At 47.3% G+C, this 21,057-nt stretch overlaps 3 protein-coding genes across 8 annotated transcripts; all 3 read left to right on the forward strand.

Moving 5' to 3' along the window:
* The first annotated feature begins 783 nt into the window (after window positions 1-783).
* Window positions 784-4,167, forward strand: LOC128334142 (F-box/LRR-repeat protein 8-like). 3 transcript variants are annotated; one of them, XM_053270459.1, is made up of 3 exons: window positions 784-932; window positions 1,895-2,111; window positions 2,972-4,167. In XM_053270459.1, the coding sequence occupies exons 2-3, from the start codon at window positions 1,948-1,950 to the stop codon at window positions 3,891-3,893; spliced, it is 1,086 nt and encodes a 361-aa protein (XP_053126434.1). In that variant the 5' UTR covers window positions 784-932; window positions 1,895-1,947; the 3' UTR covers window positions 3,894-4,167. The 3 variants fall into 3 exon arrangements, with proteins under 3 accessions (XP_053126434.1, XP_053126435.1, XP_053126436.1); XM_053270460.1 differs by having other exon boundaries at window positions 914-1,037; XM_053270461.1 differs by lacking the exons at window positions 784-932; window positions 1,895-2,111 and adding an exon at window positions 2,118-2,305.
* A 1,816-nt stretch (window positions 4,168-5,983) lies between these two features.
* LOC128334452 (F-box/LRR-repeat protein 8-like) lies at window positions 5,984-10,803 on the forward strand. Of its 3 annotated transcripts, none has more exons than XM_053271307.1 (3): window positions 5,984-6,171; window positions 8,215-8,425; window positions 9,595-10,803. In XM_053271307.1, exons 1-3 carry the CDS (start codon window positions 6,057-6,059, stop codon window positions 10,541-10,543), a joined length of 1,275 nt encoding a protein of 424 aa, XP_053127282.1. In that variant the 5' UTR covers window positions 5,984-6,056; the 3' UTR covers window positions 10,544-10,803. The 3 variants fall into 3 exon arrangements, with proteins under 3 accessions (XP_053127282.1, XP_053127283.1, XP_053127284.1); XM_053271308.1 differs by having other exon boundaries at window positions 8,245-8,425; XM_053271309.1 differs by lacking the exon at window positions 5,984-6,171 and adding an exon at window positions 6,270-6,382.
* A 3,887-nt stretch (window positions 10,804-14,690) lies between these two features.
* On the forward strand, window positions 14,691-20,333 carry LOC128334472 (F-box/LRR-repeat protein 8-like). Of its 2 annotated transcripts, none has more exons than XM_053271337.1 (3): window positions 14,691-15,014; window positions 15,997-16,207; window positions 19,121-20,333. In XM_053271337.1, the coding sequence occupies exons 2-3, from the start codon at window positions 16,014-16,016 to the stop codon at window positions 20,067-20,069; spliced, it is 1,143 nt and encodes a 380-aa protein (XP_053127312.1). In that variant the 5' UTR covers window positions 14,691-15,014; window positions 15,997-16,013; the 3' UTR covers window positions 20,070-20,333. The 2 variants fall into 2 exon arrangements, with proteins under 2 accessions (XP_053127312.1, XP_053127313.1); XM_053271338.1 differs by lacking the exon at window positions 14,691-15,014 and adding an exon at window positions 15,031-15,171.
* The last annotated feature ends 724 nt before the right edge of the window (window positions 20,334-21,057 follow it).

Raw genomic sequence — 21,057 nt, forward strand, 5'->3', positions numbered from 1 at the left:
TGTCAAAGAAGAAATGAAGAAAGTGATGGAAAATTCATTCTGAGTGAGAGTGTGAATCTTTACTCTTTCCCTCTCATTACTACTCTCCTTTCCTGTTTTGTGAGGGTGGCAATTTTTACACTCTCCCTCTGCTTATGAGATATAGGAGAGTAATATGTGCTATTTATATTAATTAATTAATTAATCAATCAATCCAATTTCTATACCACCCTTCCAAAAATGGCTCAGGGTGGAACTCTGTCCCCAAAGGGCTCACATTCTAAAAAGAAACACAAGACAGACCCCAGCAACAGTCACTGGAGGTATGCAGTGCTGGGGGTGGACAGGGCCAGTTACTCTCCCCCTGCTCAATAAAGAGAATCACCGCGTTAAAAGGTGCCTCTTTGCCCAGTTACTATGTCAATCAGTCCTATTACGGTCATAGGACTGACTGACGTAGTAACAGGATTGGCTAATTACGGTCCGCTTTGCTGAGTCATGATGTTGAGTTATTGGTTTTTAAGAGCACCTTTTAGCCACCACAGCCCCCTGAGTGAGGACTTGAACTCGGCTCTCCCCAGTCCCCGTCCAACACACCCACTATACACCACACTGGCTCAAAGAGAGCCCTGCATGATGAAACAATCCGGAGCATGCTAACTCAGAGGCCAGTCGCTTCCCCCGCCCGCCTCCTACATCGGCTCTGTTTTGCCTCTCCTCCCCCAGAATTCAACCTCGGAGGTGAATGGGTTAACTCCGCCAGGTGAGCAGCAAACCAGCGCGCGCCTGCGCAGTCCAGGCTGGGCGCCCAATAGCCGGCAGGTGCGCCCAATAGCCGGCAGGTGCGCCCAGCAGCGGCCACGTGGGGTCCTGCTCCCCGCAGAAAAGGCGCTGGCTGGTCCGGGCAGGCTATGGACTGCTGTTTTTCCTGCACTGCGAAGAGCCAGCTGGAGGTAAAGGAAGAAATGCTCTTGCTGAGTGAGGCGTGGGGGCTTTGCTTGTTCTCTCTTTAGCATCTCTGGCCTCGCCCAGACAGAAGCTGCTTTCAGAACTTAGGGGTGTGTGAGTGTTTAGTTTGTGATCTCCCTGCACCCCATTCCAACTTCCTTTCTCCCCAGTTTCTAGCTGCTGAAGGGGGACAAAAGTTGGACTGTCTTTTCTCATCCTGTTAATCTGCAGAGGAAGTACCAATTGCAACAGTTCCAACCTCTGGCCCCCCAGCTGTGGACTGCATCCCCCATTGTCCCTAACCTTATTGGCATTCTCAGGGGGTAATGGGAGCTGTAGTCCCACAATCTCTGGGGATCCAGCATTGGGAATCCCAGGTTGAGAGTCTCTGGCTCCCAGCTCTGAAGTGGGTCATTCCCCTGGGATTGACCTAGTGCAATTAAGCTGGTCTTGTGGTGGGGAGCATGAATTGTCCCCTTAGCTAAGCAGGGTTTCCCTTGGCTGCTGGACTAAGACCGGAGTCCAAATCCCCATTCAGCCATGAGACTTGCTGGGTGACTCTGGGCCAGTCACTTCTCTCTCAGCCTAACCTACTTCACAGGGTTGTTGTGAGAAGGAACTTAAGTATGTAGTACACTGCTCTGGGCTCCTTGGAGGAAGAGTGGGATATAACATGTAGTAGTAGTAGTAGTAGTAGTAGTAATATTGTATTTCTCCCCCTGTATACAGGTGACTGCCCATTTAGTATACCATGGTTTTTCAAGCTCTTTGACTTTCCCCTTATGGGATTCCTTTCACAAGACCATATTATTCTGACTGTTAAAAAGAGAACCTTTTTAACCATGCTTTCATCCCAGAAACATTAGTGTGCATCATTCTCTGGAACAAAATAATACCAACAGAATTTGGTTCTGGGTCTGATCTGCATTCAGATGATGTTTCCTTTGTGGGCAAACTTGTTTTTCAGTGAGGATTAAGCCAAAGCCACACTTGGGATCTCCAGCCAGCTTCTCCAAGGAGATGTCCACACTTGTCCAGGATTTCTGGAACTGTGTCCCGGCAGAAATCCTGGTCCATATATTTTCCTACCTGCCTCTTAAAGAAAGACTTGCAGCCCTGCAAGTGTGTCAATCTTGGGCTGAGGCAGTTCATACAACTTCCATCTGGACTTTTACAGAGATCAGGTAAGAAGAGGCAGTCTCTCCGCAGCAGCTGGCTTCAGAGATGGCATTGATTTTACAGAGGAGGAATGCTGCATGAGGAATAGTGACTTTCCTGAGCACACCCAGTGGGTGAAAATGAACAAGACAAAGAGGAAATACATCTCCAGCCAAGACTCCTTAACTTGCTTCTGCAGCTAGGGATGCTTGAGCCCGACGTAAGCAGGCATCCTCAAACTTGGATCCCCCAGTTGATGCTCAACTACCAATCCCATCATCCCCAGTCACAATGGCTTCTCTAACTTCATTATAGAGACTGAGATCCTTTGGTAGTTGGGATGTTTCCAAGGAACTCAGGATGGCTGTTCGTAGTTCATATCCTTCTCCAAACCAGACACTGCTGTATTACAACTCCCATCATCCCCAGCCACAACAGCCTTTGGCCATGATGGTGGGAGTTGCAGCCCAGTAGCATCTGGTCTCCCAAGACTGGGAAACCTGTGTTGTTGGCTGCAGGAAAAAAATGAAAGTGGGCACAGAAAGGGCAAAGAGCATTTCTGGGTGGGTGAGCGGTGTCCCACGTCTTAGATTTGACACAGAGAAATGGGGCAGCTGCACAGGTGGCTACTTCTATCAGGGGGCGCTTGCCCACTCCTGCCTCCACTTTAGAGCCAGCCTTGACCCCCTGGACTAGTTGGTTGGAGTAAGAGGCACGATGCCCGAAATGCTTGCATTACAGCCCTTCAATCTGTTCCTTTCATGGAATGTTAGAGTTAGGAGGGACCTTGGAGGCGGAAAGTAGTTCTTTTGAGGCTTTCAGTATTTCAGGGCAATGACGAGGACACCTCAGCACAATCCTGATATGTTTTCCCATCTTCCTTCAGTTGCAATGCAGAGGAGATGGATCAAGAGTGTGTGGTGCAGAGGCTACACCAGTTCCTGTGCCATATCAAGCACCTGAAGATTGTGCTTGAAGGATCCCGGGAAGCAAATCGGAAGCACATGACTCAGATTTTAGACATGCTGATTTGGCAGAATAATGAGGTGCGGGCGCTGAGTATGGTGTGCCAGGGAAGGCGTCCGCCCTATTTCTTTTCTGACCAAGATCTCCAGTGGAGCTTCAGCAGCCTGCGTGGTCTTCGCTACCTTGATCTCCGACAGACCTCTTTTACTCTGGGTGATGAGACGGTGCTTCTGATCGCAGCCTGCAGCCCGGACCTGCGTGCCTTGCTCATCAACAGCCGCCTCTCTCCATTTTATATTCTCAGGGCAGAGACCATCGCTGAGGTGCTGAGGATGTGTCCTCAATTATCTGCCTTGGGGGTCCAGCATGCCACCCTCTCTGAGGAGGTATTTCAAGAATTGTTGAAGCCAAGCAGAGGCCCCTTCCACTTTCTGGACATCTTCTGTGAGGGCCTGAATGACGACATCCCTGAGGCGCTTTGGTCTGCTCTGATTGAGAAACACCCCCAGCTCTGTGTAGGGCTCGTGTTTTGTTTCACGGTCCCTTATGCGAACATATCTGCAACTTTAAAGCCGAATATTCCTGTGACTGCTTTGCAGTTTAAATACAGTTACAGACTGGTGGGACTCATTCAGTTGGTTACTAACCACTACAGCAGGACCCTGGAGCGGCTGGACCTCAACACCAGCCCGTCTGATGACCTTAACATGTCTCTCATGGAGCTGGCAAGGAACTGTGTGCGTTTGAAAGAGATTCATTGTTCCTGTACAGTTAGCCAAGCAGTGGAAGAGGCTTTCCTCTTGTATTGCCCAGGTCTAATCAAATACACTCTGAAAACCTGATCACTGCTGGCAGTGGAAACTGACAGAGGTGAAGTAAACTTCCTACTTCTTTTCCAGAGTGGAGATAAGGAACTGGGACAGAAGGTGGAGAAGTGTTGGACCCTAAACTTACAATCTGAAATGGAGCCAAAAGATGCTTACTTGAAATTTATGGGACAATACTTGGGTTTCTTTGCCCTGGAGACTGAGGGTTAAACTATTTTTATGAAGTTATGCATCTTAATTTTAAAAATGATTTTAAATTGTAGTTCACAATAAAGGCTTTCATATGAAATTTCACAATTCAGCTTAATATTCATTTAGATGTCAAAAGCTCATGCAAAACAGTTTATTTGCAGAGGTTGGTCTTGCTTGTGATAAGTCCATGGTTTGGGAAAGGGGAGGGGGGATTTAGGCATGATGGAAGTTGTAGTCCCCCAACATCTGGGAACCCAGGAAGCTTGCACTGAGCCGGACCGCTGGTCCCTCTACCACATTATTATCCCAGCCTACCTGGAGACGCAGAATCCACCTAATGATGCAGGGGGGAAGTAACTTGCCTAGGGAGCAAGAGGGTGCCACTTCAAATCCCAGCTGGTATGTTTCCCAGCAGGGGCATAGCAAGGTTGGAGGGGGCCCAGAGACAAGATTGTAAAATGGGCCCCTCACTGACACACACACACACACACACACACACACACACACACACACACACACACACTTCACAATATATAGTGCACTCACACTCACATCCCCATTATGATGAATATCTAGTTCACATTAAAACTAGTTTTTTTTAAACTCTGTGCTCCTGCCTTTCTCCAAGAGACTCAACATAATTCATAGGGGGTGCAACATGCCCTGAGCTAAGGCTGTTCTAAAAACCAAATAGCACCCACAGGGGTGTAGCAAGGTTGTAGTGAGCCTAGAGACAAGATTTTAAATCTCCCCCATCACTGAAGCTCAGCTCACAAAGTAAAGAAATCTTAAATGAGGCTGAATAGTGGTGACAAAAAGTGCATATATATATATATATATATATATATATATATATACGCACCACAATAGAACATCATCCTAAATATATTTTTTTAAGGTTTTGTAAATTGTGGACGATGCCAGTCATTTAATGGTCCTAGAGAAAGACATGCGGTTCTGGTAGCTCCAGGTCGTAACTCTCACATCAGTTTCGGAGGATGAATACAACTGAAGGAAGCCTGGGCGGGTGCGTGGCTGGGGCAGTCAGTCATGTGACTTGCGGGGGGGGGGAGCAAGGCAGTGGGGCCCCCAGACAACTGTTTCCCCTTGCCCTGTTATAATTACGCCCCTGTGCCCTAACATTTTCTAATTGAAAAGGAGAAACACAACAGAGGGGAGGGAAAATGAGAAAGAATAGAGAACACAGGAGAAAGAGACAAGGAAGTAGAAGGGAAGGAAGGGAAGATAAGGAAGGAAAAAGAAGGCGCTGTGCAAAGATTGGATGCCGTCTGCCTTCCAAAACTGCAGTTGAGGGCTGCTGGACCCAGGACACTTCCCCCCCCCCCTCATCTCTTTCTACAACTCTGTTCCTTATTAACCAACCCTACATCGAACTGCAAGTCACCTTAACTGGCACAGCAGGGAAACGCTTGACTAACAAGCAGAAGGCTGCCGGTTCGAATCCCTGCAGGTACTATATGGGGCAGCAGCGATATAGGAAGATGCTGAAAGGCATCATCTCCTACTGCACGGGAGACGGCAATGGTCAACCCCTCCTGTATTCTACCAAAAGAAAACCACAGGGCTCTGTGGGCGCCAGGAGTCGAAATCGGCTTGACGGCACACTTTACCTTTGCTCCGATCTGTACAAACACCTCGTTTCCGCTGCACATTAGAATAAACCTTGCCTCGTCTTTTGGCCGTAGTCACCCCCTGAGTTTCACGATGGTTCGGAGGTTTGAACCCCGCCCTCCTCGTCCAACTCTCTAACCACTACACCACACTGGCCCAAGGGGAGCCATTTCTAGAGCAAGCCGCAGCACATTAACGCAGAGGCCAGTCCCTTTGCGTTTTCCCCTTTGCCACCTTGACTGTATTCCAGCGTCTGCCTCTCCTTCCCTAGGTCCGCGCCGGGGATGAAGGAGTTAACTCCGTTAGGTGAGCAGCTCCCCAGCGCGCGCCTGCGCAGTCCAGGCTGCGCGCCCAATGGCAGGCAGGTGTGCCGGGCGGCCACGTGGAGTCCCGCTGCCCGCAGAAGAGACGCTGGCCGGGCGTGGCTGCTGTTGCTTTTTCTCTCTGTTCTGCGAAGCACCAACTGAAGGTAAAGGAGCAAGAAGGTCTCTTGTTGTGGGGAGAGGGTTAAGCTTCTTTGGTGTGCCCAAAGAAAAAGAATTTCTGGCCTGGTCCAGAGTGTAGAAGCTGGTTTCAAAACACGGATGCGTGTGCGTTGGGTTTGTCCCGTGATTTCTCCAGCAACCGCGGCAAGGTTTATGTAATCTCTGAGCTTTCCCCCCCAACTGCCCAAGCAGCAGGTACACCCTCTGTGAGCACTTCCCGAACTTCTAAGTGAAAACAGGAAAGAAAGAAAAAAATAGAACAGTGACTTATAGAAGTAGAGATGTGCCCCTCGGTATTATCGTTGGGAACTTGTTTTTAATGCTACTGTATACTTGCATGTGTATGGATTACATAGAGAATTCAATGGGGTAGCTAACTAATGCGTTTAAATATTCAGGTAGTTGGTTCCAATAATATACTATCAGTATAAAGTTATGAAGGGTGAAAAGAATAGGTAATCATCATAGGTTTACATAGTGATACATCAGTGAGACAGCAGCTCATCAACAGACATCATCAATTGTGTCTCATCTCCAGTTAGAACAGTCAGATGGGTCCCACTACAGGAAGGAAACTGCATTGATGGGTCCCTTTATTACAAGGTTTGATAAGGAGCTTTCAGTAAGAAATGCTTATTATGCATATTCTTAAGCATATCTTTGCTCCAACCTTTCCTGAACTACTTTTGGACACTTTTATCTTTTACAGGATGCTATTGACTTGTGGTTTCCCCCCTTGTATTCAAGTAAGATTAGTGATCTTGGAGCGGAGTTTATCCTGTGGGAACATAGGAAGCTGCCCCATACCAAGTCAGACCATAGGTCCATCTAGCTCAGTACTGTCTACACAGACTGGCAGTGGCTTCTCCAAGGTTGCTTGCAAGAGTCTCTCTCAGCCCTATCTTGGAGATGCCAGATAATGAACTTGGCACCTAGATGCTCTTCGCAAAGCGGCTCCATCTCCTAAGGGGAATATCTTACAGTGCTCACATGTAGTCTCCCATCCAAATGCAACCAGGGCAGACCCTGCTTAACTAAGGGGACAAGTCATGCTTGCTACCACAAGACCAGCTCTCCTCTCTTAGATTTCCTGCAAGGGACATCTTGCAGTTGAGCACACTATGGCTTTTCAGGGCCTTTGACTTCTACTATATGGGATTCATACCATATGAGAGCAGGTCTTGTGGTAGCAAGCATGAATGTCTTTTTTGCTAAGCAGGGTCTGCCCTGGTTTGCATTTGAATGGGAGGCTACATGTGTGAGCACTGGAAGATATTCCTTTCAGGGGATGGGGCCGCTCTGGGAAGTTCCCTCCCTGGCAGCATCTCCAAGATTGAGCTGAGAGAAACTCCTGCCAGCCAACGTGCAGAAGCTGCTGCCAGTCTGTGTAGACGATCCTGAGCTAGATGAATCAATGGTCTGTCTTGGTATAAAGCAGCTTCCTATGAATCCTGTTCACAAGAACACATTATGTTGTGACTAGTAAAATGGTGCAGCGGGGAAGTAACTTGCCTAGGGAGTAAGAGGTTGCCGGTTCGAATCCCCGCTGGTATATTTCCCAGACTATGCGAAACACCTATATTGGGCAGCAGCAATATAGGAAAGTGCTGAAAGGCATCAATTCATACTGATGAGGAGGAGGTGGCAATGGTAAACCTCTCCGGTATTCTACCAAATACAACCACAGGGCTCTGTGGTCGCCAGGAGTCAACACTGACTCAACGGCACACTTTACCTTTATTAAAAGAGAACCTTGCACTTTCATCTCAGGAATGTTTACATGCCTCATTCTAAGGACATAATTTTATTCTGGGTTTGATCTGTATGATGTTTGCTTTGGAACAGGGGTATCCTTAGAGAGACCTGGTGGGGTGTGGGGCCTGGGTCAAACCAGCCACCAGTGTGGGACCCCTTCCAGTTAAGGCTAATGGCAGCAACAGGCGTGGGACCCAGGCAGCTTCCCTGCTTGCTGTGCCCTAAGGACTGCTCTGCTTGCGGGGCGGGGTGGGTGGAATCTTGTTTTTCAGTGAGGCTTAAGCTGCATTTGGAATCTACAGCCAGCTGTTCCAAGGAGATGTCTACACCCACCCAGGACTTCTGGAACTATATTCCAGAAGAACTTCTGGTCCACATATTTTCCTACTTGCCTTTTGAAGACCGACACACAGCCTTCTCCGTATGCAAACGCTGGGCTGCGGCACTTTGTATCGGTTCTGTCTGGAGTTCTACTGAGATCAGGTAAGAAGAGGCGGACTCTCCACTTAATACGAAGTGTTGATTATTACCTATAAAGCCCTGGATGGTTTTGATCCAAAGTATTTGAGAGCACCATCTTCCACATGAACCTCGACACCTGTTAAGATCATCAGGGGAGGTCCAGTTGCAGTTGCCACTAAGCTCATTTAGTGGTGCCCTCCCTCCCCTCAAATGGGGCCTTCTCTAGGGTAGCCCCAAGAGTTTGGAATGCACACTCGGACAAAACTAGAGCTCCCTGTGTCTGGCTGTCTTTAAGAAACACTTGAAGATATACCTGTTTAAATCTAAAAGCCTGATTAATCTTTACTGATTTTATTTATTAAATTGTTTTGATTTAATCTCTGAATTGTTGCATGTGTGTGAAATCTGCCAACTGCCCAGAGATCTGCATCATGGATGGTATAAAAATGCCATTAAACTAAGGCATAGGTTCTCAAAGTTGGGTCCCCCAGATGAGGGACTACAACTCCCATCATCCTCAGCCACAATGCATTTTGGATCTGATGATGAGAGTTGGAGTTGAACAACATCTGGGGGCACAAGGATGGGGAAGCCTTGTATTGGGGGCATCAGAAAAAAACTTGAGGGGCACACAGAGATGGCAAAGTACATTTCTGGGTGAACATAAGACAGGCCCTGCTGGATCAGGCCCAAGGCCTATCTAGCCCAGCATCCTTTCACACAGTGGCCCACCAAATGCCTCTAGTGGGCCACTGTGTCCCAAATCTTAGATTTCTCAAATGGTAATGGGGCTACCTTTTGCAGGGGGGGGGGCATTTGCCCAGACTTGTCTCCCCTATGGATCCACCCACGAACCCCTGGTCCAACTGATCGGAGTAAGAGGCACAATCCCAGAAAGACATCTCCTACATACCTTCTGTTCACTTTATGGAATGTTAGAGTTGGGAGGGAGGTCTTCTACTCTGGCCTCCTATTCAGTGCAGGAAGTGTATCTTTGAGGTTTTCAGTATCCCATGGCAGGAAGGAGGTATCTCAGTGAGCAGGACTCCTAAGCACAATCTGGATGGGGTTGTGCAGCAGCCACTGGGGTTGCAGGATTATGCCTGCTTTTTAGAATGAAGGCAAATAATGATTAAATACAGCATTCCTGGGGACATGGTACTGCTTTGTCTTATCCAATGTTCCTTCAGTTGCAACCCAAGAGAGATGAGTCAGCCGTGCTTGCTGCAGAGCCTACACCTGTTCCTGCGCCATATTAAACACCTGAAGATTCTGCTTGATCAGACGCGGCAGCTATACCGGAGGAATGTCACTCGGATTTTAGACATGCTGACTTGGCAGAACCAAAACGTGCAGGCACTTTCTATTGTGTGCAGTGAAAATAAACCGTTTTTCTATTCTTGCCCAGACATCATGCAGAGTTTCAGAAAAATCTGTGGAAACACAGGCAAGATTGATCTTCAGTATATTGACTTCAGAAAAACACCTTTTACTTTAGACAATGGGTTGGTCCGGCGGATTGCAACCAGTAACCCGAATCTGCACACTTTGTTAATCAACAACCACCCCCCTAGGTTAATTATCCTCAGGCCAAAGACCATTGCAGAGGTTCTGAGGGTTTGTCCTAAATTATCTGCGTTGGGGGTCCACCATGCCACTCTTTCTGAGGGTGTGTTCCGAGAGTTGTTGAAGCCAAGCAGAGGCCCCTTCAGGTTCTTGGACATCTTCTGTGAGGGCGTAGAGCGCTACATCCCTGAAGGAGTTTGGTCTGCTTTGACTGAGAAACACCCACAGCTCCGTGTAGGGTTGGAGTTTGGTCCCCTGGTCCCTACGTGGAAAATGTCTCGGATTTTATTGCCAAATATTCCCGTGGCCACTCTGCGATTTAACTGCCGTACGTACATGGTACAACTCATTCGGTTTGTTACTGCCAACTACAGCAGGACTTTGGAGAGGCTGATCTTTTACTCTGCTGCATCCGGTGAGCTCAATGACTCTCTCATAGAGTTGGCAAAGAGATGTGTGCATCTGAAAGAGATTCACTGCTCCTGTGCAGTTAGCCAAGCAGTGATAGATGCTTTTCTCTTGTATTGTCCTGGTCTGATCAGATACACTCTATCCAAGTTCTCTCCCTTCTAATCTTTGCTTGCTGCAAGTGCAATAGATCTGACCTCTGCTCTTCCAGAGCATCGATATAGGTGTATCCTAAAAGTGACTGTGGTAGCGAGAGAGTTGAGAAACGTTAGGTTCTAAATGCACACAGAGCCAAAGACTCTAACTTTACGGGACAGCACTCAGGTCATTTAGCTGTGGAGACTGGTGGTTAAAATGTTTTATGAAGTTTGCATTTTAATATATGTTTTGGTAATTATAACTTACAATAAAGGTTTGCATATACATTTTTATCAATCTGCTTAATATTCATTTAGGTGTAAAAAGCATATGCAGAATAGCTTGTTTGCAACAGAAGTTTTCACCTGTGGTAACTCCCAGGTGTTGGAATGTGTTGGGGCAATTTAAGGTATAGCAAAGCTCCTTTTGGAGTTGGCTGTTAAGGGTTTTTGATCAACATGGATTAAGCCAATTCTTTCCTTTCTTCTTGTAACCAGCTGTGAGGTTCTGAGGGTCTGTCTTAGATTATCTGCTTTAGGGGTCTAATACACTAGCCTGTCTGGGGATGTCCTTCTGGAAGTGGTGAAACTGAAGAGAGGGCCCTTTAAGGGCTTGGACACTTCCTGGGAGTGCCTAGACAAGGACAATTTCTGATATTACAGAGGAGCCCTGGTCCTAGTGAGTAAGAAACAATGCTCCATGCAGAACTGGAGTTTAACTATTCTGTCCCTGCCTGGAAGATACCTTGAACCCTAAAGTCATTAATTAATAATTAATAATAGTAATATCCCCGTCACGACTCCGCATCTTAACACCTCTATGTATATGGCGAACCAGATTCAGTTTGTTACTCATTGCTACAGCAGGACTTTGGAAAAGCTGGTCCTGCACACCACCCCATCCGATGACTTCAGCTCCTCAGAATGAAATGTGTGTGTGTGTGTGTGTGTGTGAAGGAAACAGGGGCATAACTATAATTGGGCAAGGGGAGACAGTTGTCTGGGGGTTGTCCCACTGCCCCCAGACGCAAGTCACATGACTGACTCCCCCAGCCGCACACACCTTCCCCAGGCTTCCTTCAGTTGTATTCATCCTTTGAAACTGATGTGAGTGTTAAGACCTGGAGCTACCAGAACAGCAGGTCTTTCTCTAGGACCATTAAATGACTTGCATCGTCCACAATTTACAAAACGTTTTTTTTTAAAAAGGATGATGTTCTATTGTGGCACATAGGATAGAGAGATTAAAATGCTTTTTGTTACCCCTGTTCAGCCTCATTTAAGATTTCTTTACTTCATGAGCTGAGCTTCAGTGAAGGGGGGCATTTTAAAATCTTGTCTCTGGGCCCACTCCAACCTTGCTACGCCCCTGGAAGGAAATGCATGCGTTTGAAAGAGATCCTGTTACTATGTGCTTAGCCAAACAGCGGTAAGTGCTTTCCTCTTTTATTGCGTAGGTCTGAAGAGAAACTCACTGAAGATAACCAAAGAATGCCACCCTTTGGCAACCAACAACAGTCCAGCAGTAACTTAGCATTTAATGTAAGGGTACATTTGCAATGACCAGTCTCTGACAGAAGCAGGGGTGGTTCTCATGACCAAAATGAATGGATTTGCATTCAGCAGGGCTCCAAATCCCATGTGGACTCCTAAGAACTGTCTGTGTATCGGCAAAAATTGGAAGGGGGAGTGATCGTCTGTGAGCCCCAGTCCGTGTAGGATGCTGGCAGCCAACCCACATGGTGTACCCAGCATGGTTTTGAGGGTGGAGGGGAAGCATGTCCCACTCCACCCTACCCAGTTGGGGCTAGCTAGCATAGAACAACTGCCCTCCTCTTACCTAACTTTTTGCCAAACATGCACAGCCATTTTTCAGGAGCATGCCCAAGACTTGGAACTTGGTCGCATGCTCCTCCTTCAGTTCCCATGGCCAAAGTTGGGGAAGGAACTGGCTTTTGTTCAGCCCAAACTCCAGACCCGTCACTTTGCTTATGAGGCTCCCTTTGAAGCCTGCCTTCTCATCACATAGGAGGTAAGTAATAAGAGAGAGCGGTCTTTGGACTGGACTTCTGGGTGGAGGTCCAGTCCCCCCACAAGCTTGGGGGGGTGCCTTCCAAATGCTGGGCAGCCAGATAATTTAAGCAGCAGGAGTGTCCATGCAAAATGTGGTGTACCTCTGCAAGTCAGTGGGAAGTATCTTATTCAGAATCTCAGAGTTTTCAGCTTTCCCTGAGCATGTTCTGGTGTAAAAATAATAATAGTGCATTGCTTCTTATCCGGTGGTGGGCAAAAGGTCTTTCTGGCCAGGCTCCAGCATTACCTAGGTGCACTTCTGACCACAGTAAGCTGGACATAACGTAAAAGAAAAAGCATAGCATACCAAGAAGTTACTTCAGTTAGGTTAACATGAAACCAATGCTACAATTTAGAACATGTGGTTTTCTTTCTGAGTTTGAAACAAAGCAAGGTGAAGGTGGCAACTTGATAACTGACAAGACAGAATTGCATGCATCCACAAGAAAAATCAAACATTCTACATCCAAATGCTTAAGGATTCTGAACCCTTTGGGGACAAGGAGCCATCTTATTTATTTATCTATGTAAACTGCTTTGGAAACTCTAATTGAAAAGCAGTATATAAATATTTGTTGTTAAGTTCATCTATAATATGTCTCAGTATTCCCGCCCCCCCCCCGCTCACATCATAGATAGGGCAGTATATGATATACTGCTTTATGGCCTCCACTTGGCCAGCATCACAAGGACAAAGGTCTTGTTCCACTGGGAGTTTGTGGAATGACCCTTTGAGATATGCAGTGGGCATAGTCACAGGAGGCTTCTTTCAGTCCTATGAGCCCTTTGTGTGTTTTCCTGTTTGACATACATGCCAAATGGTACTAATGGATGAGCCATCATGTAAATTGTTCTTTTGTGGTTCTGCCTATTTCCCTAAGCCATTGGGTTAGGGTTTCCTAACTGAGCAAAGAGCCACCTTTTAAAAGTGATGATTCTCTTTATTGAGCAAGGGGAGAGCAACAGGCTATCCACCCCCAGCATAGCATTCTTCCAGTGGTTGTTGTTGGGGCCTAAATTAGGGGTTGTTGTTTTTTAGATTTGTGAGCCCTTTGGGGACAGGGAGCCATTTTGTTTGATTGTTTATATCCATATAAACCCCTTTGGGAACTTCTGATGAAAGGCAGTATATAAATATTTGTCATATTCGTCAGCCCTGTAACAGGGATTCCCAGATGTTGACTACAACTCTCATCATCCCCGAGGTCATCACAGCTGGGGATGATAGGTGTTGTAGTCAACAACACTTGGGAATTAGTGGAAGAGCTAAAGTTGGTCAATGGAGATGCAAGACTTTCCCTTGAAGTTCCCTATTGAAATAGGGTGTGAGAGAAATACAGAGAGCTCTGGTTGAGGGAGAGCCCAACTCACCTGCTCTAGAGTTCCTACAGAGTCCTGGGAGGTAGAGCCAGTGTGGTGTAGTGGTTAGAGTGCTGGACTAGGACCGGGGAGACCCGAGTTCAAATCCCCATTCAGCCATGAGACTTGCTGGGTGACTCTGGGCCAGTCACTTCTCTCTCAGCCTAACCTACTTCACAGGGTTGTTGTGAGGAGAAACTTAAGTATGGAGTTGTACACAGCTTTGGGCTCCTTGGAGGAAGAGTGGGATATAAATGTAAATAAAATAAATAAAAATAGATTAGACTGAGAGCTAAGTGACTGGACCAGAGTCCCCATGGAGATTTGAGATCGGGTCCCCCTGGTGGACCACTACACACACTGTCTCAAAGAAGGGGCAATTCATAAAATCATCCAGAGTATGTTAACTCAGAAGCCAACCACGTTTCCTTCCCGCCGCCACATTTTCCACATCTCCTCGTTTGCCTCTCCTACCCCTGGTCCGCGCCGGGGGTGAAGGAGTTAACTCCGCCAGGTGAGCAGGTGAAGCAAAACTTCCAGGAGAGGAAGGACTTGGCTTTGAGCTACCAGCGCTCTGGTGGGAGGAGCGGAGAGCCAAACTGGCCAGCCCAGCCCACCTGCTCTCCAAGAGGGAACAACATCATCCCACACGCCATCCATGGAGGGGAGGGAGTAATACCGAGAGACAATTGACACTGTTCACGCAGGAGCCAGCCCCTTGACGCCCCCTCCTTATCCACCCCGGGTGTGTCCAGCATTTGCCCCTCTTTCCCCAGGTCTGCCCCGGGGATGAAGGAGTTAACTCCCCGAGGCGCGCACCTGCGCACTGCAGGCTGGGCGCCCAAAAGGCAGGCAGGTGCGCCCCGCGGCCACGTGGAGCCTCCCCGCAGCAAAGTCCCGCGACTGCTGGTTATGGGCGGTGGCGCCTGCTGCTGCTGCTCTTTTTCTCCCTGCTCGGGAGCGCACCAACCGGAGAGCACTGAGGACTGGAAGCAGCTCTCTTGCTGACGGCGGGCTTGGTGCGTGATCCTCGAGGAGCTCTAGGCTCGCCCGTTTTCAAAACTCAGGTTTGTGCTGCGATCTCTCGAGCACCGGCGCTTTCCTCCTTCCCTCTCGGTTTCGAGCTGGTGAAGGGCGGTGGGGCTGGTTTTCTCCTTGACCTGCAGAAGTATGTGAAGGAAATGCTGAAGTGAGGGGACTCCCGGGGAGAGCTCCTGTCTTCAGGTGATAATGGATTTCATCTCCCCTCATTGCCAGCCACAATAGCCTTGTCAGGGGATGATAGGAGCTGTAGTCCAACATCTGAGGACTCCGTTTTGGGGAGGAGCCCTGGCTGTCAGGCTTGAAGTGGGTAACCTTGTGGCCAGTGGGGTTAAGCTTGCCTTGTGGTCGTGAGCATGCATTTTGCCTGATGCTAATCAGGGCCTGCCATGATTTGCATTTGGTTGGGTGACTACATGTGAGTGCTGTAAGAGATTCCCCCTAGGGATTTGGGCCAAGCTCAATGCAGGGGTGTTGTGTTGTTGGAGTGGGCCCTGGTACAACAATTGAGATGAGCTCCTGCCTGCTTCATCCAGGCTTCTTCATCAGAGGTGCCGTGGAAACCAAAGAGCAAGCTATCCCCCAGTCAGTGGAGCCTGTCCCTCCGGGTGGGGACATTTCTCCCCCAGTGTTTAAAATTGTTCATTACATCATGGCTTGTGAGGGCCCTTGACTTCTACCTTATGGAATCCTATTCACAAGAGCACATAATCGTGTGACTATGAAATGAGAAACTCCCATGCTTTCATCCCAGGAATGTTTGTGTGCATTGTTCTTTGGAGCAATACTGACATAATTTTATCTTGGGCTTGGTCTGAATTTCCAGTGATGTTTCCTTTGGGGCAGGAGTATCTCTAGAGAGCCCTGGTGCGGTCTGGGGCCTGGTGCACATCAGCCAGTGTGGAGTGCCCTTCCAGTTAATTTTAATGGCAGCAATGAGAGGGGGCAGTTTCCCTGCTTGTCGTGTCCTAAGACCAGCTCTGCTTGGGGGGCCAACTTCTTTTTCAGAGCGGATCAAGCCACACATGGAATTTACAGCCAGCTGCTCCATGGAGATCTCCACACCCACCAAGGATATCTGGAACTACATCCCAGTAGAACTTCTGATCCACATATTTGCCTACCTGCCTCTCGAAGACAGACATTCAGCCTTCTCGGTCTGCCAGCGCTGGGCAGAGGCAGTTTCTACCCCTTCTGTCTGGAGTTCGACTGAAGTCAGGTGAGAAGAAGCAGCCACAAAGGCTGCTTCTAGAGTCAGATGGGTGTTTGGAAGCCAGCTGGGATGGTCGGTATCACCTTGGGAGGGATAGATGCTCATTGTGACTTTGAACAAGGGCATCGCCCCTAGAGATGGCGAAGAGGTGATCTCATTGCTCGCCATTCAGTCTTCAAAGTATTATCATGCTTGGATTGTCCTGACCATTGGCCCTGCAGTGGCCAAATTTGCAGTGGTGTTTTATCAGCTATTAAAAGCACAAAAACTACGATAAAGCTATATTGATGATGATGTCAGGGGAATGGAAATGAAGGTTGGCAGGAATGTCCTCCCAGAGATTACTCCACGGAGAGAGCAGAAGGACTTGTCCATTCATACCCTGACCCTATCCCTTTCCTCTGTGCGAAAACTGACTGCAATTTTATCCTAGTCATTTCCAGGTAGGGATAAAGGAGGGGTGATAACAGAGAGAAAGATGCAGGGACCTCAGAGCTATCACCTGATGTTTCATCTCTAGGGGAGTATACAATGCAAAAAATCACTCTGAGCGTTTGTCCCCTAAAGTGGTACTGATGCCCAGAACTTGTGGGCTAAGGTAGATTGCAATTGCTCGGGTTAGGTGGCTGTGTTGATTTTGCAGAAAAGGAACCCTGGCTGAGGAATAGTGACTTATCCGAGGTCATGCAGTGGGGGAGTGGTGGCGGGGATTAGCAAGGCAAAGCAGAAACTAATTGCCAACTATGCCTCCTTAAGTTGGTTCTCGAACTAAGGATGTTTGAGCTCAACTTGGACCAGTTTTAAACCAACATTAGCACAGGTTATGGGCTAACCAACAAGGAATTGATGGGTCATTGTGACTCAGTTGGTCCTCTTGGACCTCTCAGTGACTGATGATACCTTTGCCAATGGTATCCTTTTGGATCGTCTGAGCAGTTGGGAGTAGGAGGCACTGCCTTGCAGTGGTTCTGCCCCTACCTCTTGGACAGATGTCAGAAGGTGTCGCTTGAAGATTGTTGCTCTTCAAAGTGAGATCTGTATGAGTAAAGAGGCAACTTTCAAACATGGTGATTTTCTTTATTTAGCAGGGGGAGAGTAACTGGCCCTATCCACCCCCAGCACAGCATCCCTCCAGTGGCTGTTGCTGGTGTCTCATTTCATTTCGATTCAAAAATGTTTTATTTTTTTAGATTGTGAGCCCTTTGAGGACAGAGATCTATCCATCTATTTTAATTTAATTTAATTTAATTTTTAATTTAATTTAATTTCTCTATGTAAACCACTTTGGAACCTTTTGTTGAAAAGCGGTATATAAATATTTGTTGCTGTTATGGGGTTCCATTTGATCTCCAGTGCTCTTTAACATCCACATGAACCTGCTAGGAGAGAGCATTGGGAGATTTAATGCAGGGTGTTATTGGTATGCTGTTGACACCCAAAGCTTTATCCATGTCAACTTGATCAGGAAAAGCCTTATCTTCTTTAAATGCCTGCCTGAAGTTGGTAATGGGCTGGATGATGGAGAACAAAGTGAAAGCGAATTAAAGCAAAATGGAGTGAGTTATTGTGGGATGCTGGAATGTAGAAAGTCGTTTAGATCTGCCTGTTCTGGCTGGGGTTATGCTCCCCCTGAAAGAGGGGGAATGTAGTTGGGACCCAAATCTCTCCCTAGTATCTTGGGTTGAGGCAGTGGCCAGGAGTGCTTTTTATCAGCTTCAACTGATATGCCTACTTGGCCTGTTTCTGGAGATACACAGCCTTAAAACAGTGGTGCCCTTGCTGGAAACATCCAGGCTTGACTACTGCAATGTGCTCTACATTGGGCTTCCATTGTATGTAGCCTGGAAATTGTAGTTGGTGAAGAGAGTAGCAGCCAGGTTGGCCTCCTGGGGTTACCTGAAGAGACCACATTATTCCCACTCTAAGAGAACTACATTGGCTGGCTCCCAACTAGTTTCTGGGTGAAACATAAGGTGCTGGTTATTACCGATAAAGCCCTAAATGGCTTGGGTTGAAGGTATTTAAGAGAGCACCTTCTTCCTCATGAACCCTAACCAACATTGAGATCATATTGAAGGTGTGGTTGTGGTCGCCACCAACTTATTTGGCAACCCAAAATGGGGCCTTCTCTAGGGTTGCCCCAGGCCCTTTGCCCAAACAAAATTGGAGATCCCCAACTCTGGCTGTCTTTAAGAAACACCTGAAAGCATGCCTGTTGAATCAAGATTTTAGATTTCAAGCTAACTGGTATTTATTTTTAAAATGATTTGGTCTTCTAATTGTGGTGTTTGTATAAGGGACAGTATACAAATGTGCTGAATAAATAAGAGGTTCTCAAACTTGGATTTCCCTGATGATGGACTACAACTCCCATCATCCCCAGACACAATGGTCTTTGACTCTGATGATGGGAGTTGGAGTCAAATAACATCTGGGGGACCAAGCTTAGGAACCCCTCCAGTGGGAGCTCCAGAAAATGCTCCTGGGAGCACAGAAGAACCGCTTTGAAATTGTTTTTAATGAAAGGCGGTATATAAATCTAATAAAATAAATAAAGATCAAACAACATTTCTGGGTGGCTGAACTGTGTCCCATATCTTAAATTTCTCAAATGGAAATGGGGTACTTCTGAGGGGTCACTTGCCTCCTTTTGCCTTCCCTTCTGGAGCCACCCTCAGAGTAGGAGGCACAATCCCAGAAAGGCATCTCTTGCAGTGCTTCTGTTCATGTCATGGAATGTTAGAGCTGTGAGGGACCCTAGAGATCTTCTAGTCTGACCTCTGCTGCTCAGTGTAAGAAGTGTCTTCTTGAGGCTTTCAGTATTTCAAGGCATTTTAAATGAATGCCAATAAATAGCAATTGCAGCATTCCAGGGGACGCGCTATAACTTGAACTTGCTGTACCGTTATGTTCCTCCAGTTTCAACACAGTGGATGCATGTAAGGTGGACATGTTGGTGAGGCTGCACTGGTTCCTGGAGTATATCGAACACCTAAAGATTGTGGTTGATCAGACACAATCCCTCTATCGCAGCCAAGTCACCAAGATTTTAGACACGCTGGTCTGGAGGAGCCACAATGTGAGGGCACTCTGTATCGTGTGCCGTGGAGATAATATTTACTTCTATTCTTGCCCAGACATCTTACAGAGCTTCAGGAGACTTCTTGCATTGGCAGAAGAGATGGATTTTCAGTATATTGACTTACAAAAAACTTCTTTTAATCTGAACAATGACTTGATCCTTTGGATTGCATTTCGCAACCCCAACCTGCACACCTTGTTAATCAACAACCACCGCTCTGGATTAACTGTCCTCAGGCCAGATACCATCGTTGGGGTTCTGAGGTGGTGTCCTAAACTATCAGCATTGGGGATCCATCTTGCTTCCTTCTCTGAAGATGTATTTCACGTGCTGTTGAAGCCAAGCAGAGGACCCCTAAAGTTCTTGGGCATCTTCTGTGAGGGCGAAGTAAGCCCCATCCCTGAAGAGGTTTGGTCTGCTCTGACTGAGAGACACCCAAAACTCCGGGTAGGGTTGGAGTTTGGACCCCTGGTCCATACCGTGATAATATCTCGCTTTTTAAAGCCCAATATTCCTGTGTCCGCTCTGCGCTTCAACGGCTGCATATGTATGGTGAACCACATTCGGTATATTACTGACACCTATTTCAGGACTTTGGAGAAACTGGTCTTTTATACTTCCGCCTCTGAGAATCTCAACCAGGTGCTCATAGAGCTGGCATTGGGCAGTGAGAATCTGAAGGAGATCTATTGTTCCTGTCCAGTTAGCCCAGCCGTGATCAATGCTTTCCTCGCTCATTGCCCCCGTCTGATCAGATGCACTCTAAAAAAGAACGCTCTCTACTAATTACTGAGCTGGCAGTGCAAACAGCACAGTGTTGAAATAGGCTGACATTCTGCTCTTGGATACAGACGCATCCATAAAGTCACTCTGGTACAAGGAGTGTTGAGTGTCAGTGTTGGGTTCTTAACGTACAATTTGACCAAAGCCAAATACTTGGACTTTACAGGACAGTATGCTGGTCTCTTTGCTTTGGAGACTAGTGGTTAAAATATTTTATGGAGTAAGCATTTTAAACATTTTATACTGTAATAAAGGTTTGCATATACATTTTGCTTATTATTCCTTAAGGTAACCAAAGCTTAAGCAGAATAGTTGATTTGCAGCAGAAGTTTTCACCTGTGATATTTCCAAGGTGTTGGGATGTGTGGGGGAATTTAGGGTGGAGGGAAGGTCCCTTGCAGTTGGCTGTTAAGGAGTTTGGATCAACCTAGGTCAGGGTTTCTTAACCTTGGGCCTTCTGATGTTGTTGGACTACAACTCCCATCATCCTCAGCCACAAAGGCCATGTCTGGAGATGATGGGGGTTGTAGTCCAACAACATCAGAAGGCCCAAGGTTAAGAAACCCTGACCTAGGTTTTGTGAATTATTTCCTTCCTAAGTTGTTGCAACCTTCAGAGAGATTCTAAGGGTCTGCCTGAGACCTTCTACCTTAGGGGTGTAGTACTCTTGCTTTTCTGAAGATGTCTCTCTGGAACTGATGAAACCCAACAGAGGGCTCTTCGAGGCTTTGGACACACTTCCTGTGAGTGGCTAGACAAGGCCAATCCCTGTTATTACTGAGGAGTTCTGTAACAAAAATGAGTAAAAAACACTCCATGCTCCATTCAGAACTGGAGTTGGACCGTTTCTGCCCCTGCCTGAAAGTCATCTACTGTTACTGTCTAGTTACGGTGAGCACAACTGTGGTAGGCCCTTTCCTCTCACGTAGCACAGCTCTGAAGAGATGGAGATACCGGCAGAACACCCGACTTTGCACCCAACAACAGTCCA

Source organism: Hemicordylus capensis, chromosome 9 (assembly GCF_027244095.1).
Source record: "Hemicordylus capensis ecotype Gifberg chromosome 9, rHemCap1.1.pri, whole genome shotgun sequence".
In the NCBI taxonomy this organism is placed as follows: Eukaryota; Metazoa; Chordata; class Lepidosauria; order Squamata; family Cordylidae; genus Hemicordylus; species Hemicordylus capensis.

Coding starts and splice junctions, on each gene's coding strand:
- LOC128334142 (XM_053270459.1), top strand. CDS start 1,948: ATGTCCACACTTGTCCAGGATTTCTGGAACTGTGTCCCGGCAGAAATC. Junction 2,112..2,971: donor TGGACTTTTACAGAGATCAG/GTAAGAAGAGGC, acceptor ATCTTCCTTCAG/TTGCAATGCAGAGGAGATGG.
- LOC128334452 (XM_053271307.1), top strand. CDS start 6,057: ATGGCAGGCAGGTGTGCCGGGCGGCCACGTGGAGTCCCGCTGCCCGCA. Junction 6,172..8,214: donor CTGCGAAGCACCAACTGAAG/GTAAAGGAGCAA, acceptor CTTGTTTTTCAG/TGAGGCTTAAGCTGCATTTG. Junction 8,426..9,594: donor TGGAGTTCTACTGAGATCAG/GTAAGAAGAGGC, acceptor ATGTTCCTTCAG/TTGCAACCCAAGAGAGATGA.
- LOC128334472 (XM_053271337.1), top strand. CDS start 16,014: ATGGAATTTACAGCCAGCTGCTCCATGGAGATCTCCACACCCACCAAG. Junction 16,208..19,120: donor TGGAGTTCGACTGAAGTCAG/GTGAGAAGAAGC, acceptor ATGTTCCTCCAG/TTTCAACACAGTGGATGCAT.